General features: G+C 40.4%; 1 protein-coding gene across 2 annotated transcripts in view; it reads left to right on the forward strand.

The window, feature by feature from the left end:
• The window catches only part of KLHL2 (kelch like family member 2), a 168376-nt gene that overhangs the window by 131676 nt on the left and 27966 nt on the right, over positions 1-8734 (forward strand). For both annotated transcript variants that reach the window (XM_040251321.1, XM_040251322.1), the window contains one exon: positions 7021-7130. In XM_040251321.1, coding sequence (XP_040107255.1) covers positions 7021-7130 — 110 coding nt within the window. The remainder of the gene's footprint in view (positions 1-7020; positions 7131-8734) is intronic.

An 8734-nucleotide genomic window follows, 5' to 3' on the forward strand; every position in this document is an offset into this window, starting at 1 on the left:
AACATCAGGGAGTTCATGGTTCACGTATTGCTGAAACCTGGCTTGGAGAATTTTGAGCATTACTATACTAGCATGTGAGATGAGTGCAATTGTGTGGTAATTTGAGCATTCTTTTGCATTGCCTTTCTTTGGAATTGGAATGAAAACGGACCTTTTCCAGTCTTGTGGCCACTGCTGAGTTTTCCAAACTTGCTGGCATATTGACTGCAGCACTTTCACAGCATCATCTTTCAGGATTTGAAACAGCTCAACTGGAATTCCATCTCCTCCACTAGCTTTGTTCGTAGTGATGCTTTCTAAGGCCCACTTGACTTCACATTCCAAGATGTCTGGCTCTAGATTGGTGATCACATCATCATGACTATCTGGGTCGTGAAGATCTTTTTTGTACAGTTCTTCCGTGTATTCTTGCCACCTCTTCTTAATATCTTCTGCTTCTGTTAGGGCCATACCATTTCTGTCCTTTATCGAGCCCATCTTTGCATGAAATGTTCCCTTGGTATCTCTAATTTTCTTGAAGAGATCTCTAGTCTTTCCCATTCTGTTCTTTTCCTCTATTTCTTTGCATTGATCACTGAAGAAGGCTTTCTTATCTCTTCTTGCTATTCTTTGGAACTCTGCCTTCAGATGCTTATATCTTTCCTTTTCTCCTTTGCTTTTCGCCTCTCTTTTTTTCACAGCCATTTGTAAGGCCTCCCCAGACAGCCATTTTGCTTTTTTGCATTTCTTTTTCATGGGGATGGTCTTGATCTCTGTCTCCTGTACAATGTCACAAACCTCATTCCATAGTTCATCAGGCACTCTATCTATCAGATCTAGACCATTAAATCTATTTTTCACTTCCACTGTATAATCATAAGGGATTTGATTTAGGTCATACCTGAATGGTCAAGTAGTTTTCCCTATTTTCTTCAATTTGAGTGTGTATTTGGCAATAAGGAGTTCATGATCTGAGCCACAGTCAGCTCCCGGTCTTGTTTTTGTTGACTGTATAGAGCTTCTCCATCTTGGGCTGCAAAGAATAAAAATCAGTCTGCTTTCGGTGTTGACCGTCTGGTGATGTCCATGTGTAGAGTCTTCTCTTGTGTTGTTGGAAGAGGGTGTTTGCTATGACCAGTGCACTTTCTTGGCAAAACTCTATTAGTCTTTGCCCTGCTTCATTCCGCATTCCAAGGCCAAATTTGCCTGTTACTCAAGGTGTTTCTTGAGTTCCTACTTTTGCATTCCAGTCCCCTATAAGGAAAAGGACATCTTTTTTGGGTGTTAGTTCTAAAAGATCTTGTAGGTCTTCATAAAACCGTTCAACTTCAGTTTCTTCAGCGTTACTGGTTGGGGCATAGACTTGGATAACTGTGATATTGAATGGTTCTCCTTGGAGACGAACAGAGATCATTCTGTCGTTTTTGAGATTGCATCCAAGTACTGCATTTTGGACTCTTTTGTTGACTATGATGGCTACTCCATTTCTTCTGAAGGATTCCTGCCCACAGTAGCAGATGTAATGGTCATCTGAGTTAAATTCACCCATTCTAGTCCATTTTAGTTCGCTGATTTCCTCGAATGTCGACGTTCACCCTTGCCATCTCTTGTTTGACCACTTCCAATTTGCCTTGATTCATGGACCTGACTTTCCAGGTTCCTATGCATTATTGCTCTTTAGAGCATCGAATATTGGTTCTATCACGAGTCACATCCACAACTGGGTATTGTTTTTGCTTTGGCTCCATCCCTTCATTCTTTCTGGAGTTATTTCTCCACTGATCTCCAGTAGCATATTGGGCACCTAATGACCTGGGGAGTTCCTCTTTCGGTATCCTATCATTTTGCCTTTTCATACTGTTCATGGGGTTCTCAAGGCAAGAATATTGAAGTGGCTTGCCATTCCCTTCTCCAGTGGACCACATTCTATTGGTCAGCACCACAGTGGGCCCTGCCCACAAGGAACTGTCAATGAGGGACCATTAGGGAAGCGATTCAGCCAGGGTCAGTGGTGTGGTGGTCATCAGGTGGAGAGTGAGGTAAGAGGCAGATTCAGGCCTTCTCCTGGAAGCCCTCCAGCTTACCCAGCCTTGGGCCAACTGGTGAGCTGACGCGCCCGGGGAGCAGGCTGGACACTCTGTCTTGCAGGGCTCCAGAGCCCTCACTCAAGCCCTCCATGCCGAGGCCCAGACCTTGAGGCAGCAGTGAACCTGTCTTGTGACCTAATAGCAGTGCCCGTTTGTCTGGGTCACAGTCTGTGAGACCTGGTATCCCCTACTTGGGCAGCCTGAGGAGACTGAGGGCCAGTTGGTTTGGATGCCCGGCTCCCTCAGGGGTGACAGGTGGGCAGAGTGTGGGGTACCTGGCCCTGAGGAGCTGTAGCTGAGCTCTGTCTGCCTCCTCTTAGCCCGGACTGGGACGTCGGAGGGTGAAAATTGTGCCTTGGGACTTTGCCCTTTCTTTTCAGGACAGAGTAACATTATTCTGTTAACAATAAACAAATAACATTCGTTTGGTAGAGATTTAGAGGAAAATCATTACTGGACCATGACCTGACCTCAAGAGCAAAAGATCTGACACCAAGAAGTTTGCAACAACTACCTACCTATCCCTCAATTTTTGCTTTTAAAGGGGCTTGCTAAAAGCTTTCAATACCTTTGTGGTTCTTAGGGTGTGAGCCACCCATCTCCCTGTATGAATCTGTAATAAACCTTTCTTAGTTCCAGACTCTTAATGTTTTACTATTGATAGGTCTCTCTGTGCATCAGACACACAGACTTGGTGATTCGGTAACATTAAGAACACAGTTCAGTTCAGTCGCTCAGTCATGTCCAACTCTTTGCGACCCCATGAATTGCAGCACACCAGGCCTCCCTGTCCATCACCAACTCCCTGAGTTCACTCAGACTCACGTCCATCGAGTCAGTGATACCATCCAGCCATCTCATCCTCTGTCGTCCCCTTCTCCTCCTGCCCCCAATCCCTCCCAGCATCAGTATATTTGGGTATTTCAAAATTGTTTCATTTCTCCTCACCCTGCAGAAGCTACAGGGGGTTCTTGTCTCATATTTACTGTGGAAACATGTTTGAGATTCTGGAGAAAATCTCCCAGGATTGTAGAATACCACTGTGACTGGGTCCCCATGGAGTTTTTAACGCTTAAATCTCCACACTGAGATTTTCCTACACTTGCACCAGTTCCCATACGGTTTCCACTTCTGAGTCTCTGCTGCAATCAACTGCATTTCCCTGTATTCTCCTTTTGATGTCTTCAGTCTTGGGGACATGGTTTGCCCTGTGTTTTCTACAAGGGAAGCCAACTATTCATTTTTATGGTATGTTAAAACATGTACTTGAATCTTTTTTTTTTTTTTTTAAAAAAAAAAAAACCTTTGAAATAAATTGCTAGAATACAATTAATTGCAAAGACCTGAAGATACCTACAATTCCTGGCCGATTTTTCCTTTAGAACCTAGGTATCACAGTATAGTAAGAGCTGAATTCTTGAATCTTTACCACTTACCATGTGCATGTGTGCATGCTCAGTTGTTATCTGATTCTGCGATCCCTTTGACTGTGTGTAGCCCAGCCAGGCTCCTCTGTCCGTGGAATTTTCCAGGCAAGAATACTGGAGTGGGTTGCCATTTCTTTTATAGATGCTTATTTATAAGCTATTAAGGTATTTAATTCTCACAGCAGTCTTTCTTATGTAAGGTATTTTTATTATCCCCATTTTACAGTTGAGGAAGCCAAGACTTAGAGAAATTACAAAACATGCCCAGGGTTTTACAAGCTAGCACATGGCAGAGCTGGGATTTGAAAACCACATTTCCTTGTGAGTTCACACTTTAAAATGAGAGCTGGTTGTGGAGGAAAGGATACTTTGTAAATGATTATTTATTTACTTTTAAGTTTTTAAGTTAGTGATTGTGTTAATAGTCCTCTCTTCCCGTTTGGAGGAATGAGTATATTTGTGAAATCAAAGAAAGGTGTTTTTTAGTTTGGGTTTGTTTTTTGTTTGTTTTTTAGATTTTTAAAGAATTGTTAATCTCACTGGTTTCTGGAAGGGAGTTGAGGGTATAAAATAGTATATAACTTGATCCCCAAATAAGTTGCTTACATAGTATTCAGAGCTATCTATGAAAGTAAAAGTGAAAGTGTTAGTCACTCCGTTTTGTGGTGTTTTTTTTTTTTTCTTATTGTAAATAGCTTTTCTTTTTTTTTTTTTAATTTTACTTTACAATACTGTATTGGTTTTGCCATACATTGACATGAATCCACCACGGGTGTACATGAGTTCCCAATCCTGAACCCCCCTCCCACTACTCTCCCCATATCATCTCTCTGGGTCATCCCAATGCACCAGCCCCAAGCATGCTGTATCCTGTATCGAACCTAGACTGGCGATTCGTTTCTTACATGATAGTGTGCATGTTTCAATGCCATTCTCCCAAATCATCCCACCCTTTCCCTCTCCTACAGAATCCAAAAGTCTGTTCTATACATCTGTGTCTCTTTTGCTGTTTCACATACAGGGTTATCATTATCATCTTTCTAAGTTCCATATATATGTGTTAGTATACTGTATTGGTGTTTTTCTTTCTGTCTTACTTCACTCTGTATAATCAGCTCCAGTTTCATCCACCTCATTAAAACTGATTCAAATGTATTCTTTTTAATGGCTGAGTAATACTCCATTGTGTATGTGTGCCACAGCTTTCTTATCCATTTATCTGCTGATGGACATCTAGGTTGCTTCCATGTCCTGGCTATTATAAACAGTGATGTGATGAACACTGGGGTACACGTGTCTCTTTCAGTTCTGGTTTCCTTGGTGTGTATGCCCAGCAGTGGGATTGCTGGGTCAGGCCAATATCACTGATGAACATAGATGCAAAAATCCTTAACAAAATTCTAGCAATCAGAATCCAACAACACATTAAAAAGATCATACACCATCACCAAGTGGGCTTTATCCCAGGGATGCAAGGATTCTTCAATATCTGCAAATCAATCAATGTAATTCACCACATTAACAAATTGAAAAATAAAAGCCATCTGATTATCTCAATAGATGCAGAGAAAGCCTTTGACAAAATTCAACATCCATTTATGATTAAAAACTCTCCAGAAAGCAGGAATAGAAGGAACATACCTCAACATAATAAAAGCTATATATGACAAACCCACAGCAAACATTATCCTCAGTGGTGAAAAATTGAAAGCATTTCCCCTGAAGTCAGGAACAAGACAAGGGTGCCCACTTTCACCACTACTATTCAACGTAGTTCTGGGAGTCTTGGCCATAGCAATCAGAGCAGAAAAAGAAATAAAAGGAATCCAAATTGGAAAAGAAGAAGAAAAACTCTGTTTGCAGATGACATGATCCTCTACATAGAAAACCCTAAAGACTCCACCAGAAAATTACTAGAGCTAATCAATGAATATAGTAAAGTTGCAGGATATAAAATCAACACACAGAAATCCCTTGCATTCCTATACACTAATAATGAGAAAGTAGAGAAAGAAATTAAGGAAACAATTCCATTCACCATTGCAACAAAAAGAATAAACTACTTAGGAATACATCTACCTAAAGAAACTAAAGACCTATATATAGAAAACTATAAAACACTGGTGAAAGAAATCAAAGAGGACACTAATAGATGGAGAAATATATCGTGTTCATGGATCGGAAGAATCAATATAGTGAAAATGAGTATACTACCCAAAGCAATCTACAGGTTCAATGCGATCTCTATCAAGCTACCAGCGGTATTTTTCACAGAGCTAGAACAAATAATTTCACAGTTTGTATGGAAATACAAAAAACCTCGAATACCCAAAGCAATCTTGAGAAAGAAGAATGGAACTGGAGGAATCAACCTGCCTGACTTCAGGCTCTACTACAAAGCCACAGTCATCAAGACAGTATGGTACTGGCACAGAGACAGAAGTATGGATCAATGGAACAAAATAGAAAGCCCAGAGATAAATCCACACACTTATGGATACCTTATCTTTGACAAAGGAGGCAAGAATATACAATGGATTAAAGACAATCTTTTTAACAAGTGGTGCTGGGAAAACTGGTCAACCACTTGTAAAAGAATGAAACTAGAACTCTTTCTAACACCATACACAAAAATAAACTCAAAATGGATTAAAGATCTAAATGTAAGATCAGAAACTATAACACTCCTAGAGAAGAACATAGGCAAAACACTCTCTGACATAAATCACAGCAGGATCCTCTATTATCCACCTCCCAGAATACTGGAAATAAAAGCAAAAATAAACAAATGGGATCTAATTAAAATTAAAAACTTCTGTACAACAAAGGAAACTAGTCAGTCTGTTTTATCTGACTCTTTCAACCCCATAGACTGTAGCCTGCCAGGCTCCTCTGTCCATGGGATTCTCTAGGCAAGAATACTGGAATGGCTTGCCATGCCCTTCTCCAGGGGATCTTCCCAACCCAGGGATCTAACCTGGGTCCCTTGCATTGCAGTCAGACTCTTCACCATCTGAGTCACCAGGATAGCCCAGAGCTATCTATATCATAAACCAATTCTGTTTTTTTAAATAATGCTCATATATTCAGACTGATCAGCTTTTAAGATATGTTTGTTTAGTCTTCAGTTTTTAAATAAAGCAACTTCCTCTCCTTACATCATTATGTTCTGAAGCCCTCTGATATTTTACATAATACATTCAAATGTGTAATACATCATGCTATTTACCTGATTTTACAAAAGGTTTTACAAATTTCAATACTGATAGTCTTATTAACACATAAGGAATAGAAGTTTAACTCTAAAATACCCCTAATAAAATAAAAGTAGTCCATCTGAGTGTACAGTCAGCCAGACTTCCTGCCTGGGCTGCCACTGAGTTTGTTTGAGTCGTTACTAATTACTAGTCCTCACTTACAAAATACACTTGGTTTTCTCATTCATAGGTTAGATTAAGAAAACCCTCTTTTCTAAGTAGTTTGAAACTATGATAATAGAATCGATTCTCTTTGTAACCTCCAAACAGAACAACATTTTGCAGATGTCGTCCTCAGTGAAGAATTTCTCAACCTTGGCATTGAACAAGTGTGCAGCCTAATCTCAAGTGACAAACTTACCATTTCTTCAGAAGAGAAGGTATGTGTATTTTTCTTTTTCTGGTGTACAGTGATATACTGTTTTTCCTTTTATTTTATTTTATTTTTTGCTTTGTTTTGTGACACCCAGTTATCTTTGATCAGAAGTTAAGAAACTCAGTTAGTTGACTTGTTGGTTGTGTAAATGACTGTCTTCTCATTCCATAGGAGCTTCCCTAACTGTTTAGACACTGAAGTTTTGTACTGGGCCCCACAGTAAGAGCTTGCACACATAAAACTGTCTGAAACAAAGGACATTTTCAGAACTGGATTTCTTCTCACTGCTTAGATACATACCTGAAAGAATTGTGATCTAAAACATAATATTCTCAAATCAAACTGGTTTCATCATCTTGTGAGTTGGAAGATACCCAGGTGGCAAAGTTTAACTGGTTCCACACTGAGCTTCTTCCTTTAGACTGGGCCCTGCAGTTTACACAATATTCTCCCTGTGTTTTCCTCTCCCACTTCCAGAGCCATGTGCAGTTCCTTTGTCTGTGTATAGCCTGTCTCTCCAAATTTGAAGTTGCCTCTGTCAGCCACCTGCACCTTTCATATCAGTGGAGAGAGAAGCTTCTCAGTGGCTTTGATTCTTTGGATAGATTTCATACCTTGTGCAAATCAGGACACGAAAGTTTATGCACAGGCTCTGTTTGGAAGAAGTGAAACTTTAGTTTTTCTTTTTTATGCTTTGTTGTATAAACTTTAGTTCTCTTCCTCAAGGATATTCATCCTGCTTGGGGGCAAGACACATTTCTCATAATAGTTACCAAATGAAAACATATGTGAATGTCATGAAATGTATAATCTTTTAACATCCCAGAAATATAGAGGAAGACACTACTATTCATGTTTAATAGATGTGTGTTGAGTTTCTTCTGTGTACCAGATATTGCTATGGAATTCTGGATGTAAGATTGACAATATAAAATTCTTTAGTTATGACCAGCAGAACAACCAGTGAGGTAATAAATGATCACAGAATGCTATAGAGGATCCAATAGGAGCATGTAATCATTCCTTGGATAGAGATTGGCATTTAGTATGACTCCAGTGTATGATCCAAGTTTTTTTTAAAGTGAGTATGAGTTTTCCAGGGAAACAGGATGGGTAGGAGTGAAAAGGGCAGCCCAGGTAGAGGGAACAGAATATGTAAATATAAAGAGATGTGAAAGAATGATTGCCTTTGGTTGGTTTTTAAGACTAGAGTTTATCATGTATCTTTATAGTTTATACTGTAGTGCCTATACTGGAGAAGGCGATGGCACCCCACTCCAGTACTCTTGCCTGGAAAATCCCATGGATGGAGGAGCCTGGTGGGCTGCAGTCCATAGGGTCGCAAAGAGTCGGACACGACTGAGCGACTTCGCTTTCACTTTTCACTTTCATGCATTGGAGAAGGAAATGGCAACCCAGTCCAGTGTTCTTGCCTGGAGAATCCCAGGGACTGGGGAGCCTGTGGGCTGCCATCTCTGGGGTCGCACAGGGTCAGACATGACTGAAGCAACTTAGCAGCATCAGCAGCATAGTGCACATGCAATACAGAGAGTGTGTGTGTGTGTGTGTGTGGGCACAGAGAGTGTGTGTGTAGGCACAGAGAGTGTG

The sequence above is a fragment of the Oryx dammah genome, unplaced genomic scaffold (assembly GCF_014754425.2).
Source record: "Oryx dammah isolate SB20612 unplaced genomic scaffold, SCBI_Odam_1.1 HiC_scaffold_12, whole genome shotgun sequence".
Taxonomy (NCBI): Eukaryota; Metazoa; Chordata; class Mammalia; order Artiodactyla; family Bovidae; genus Oryx; species Oryx dammah.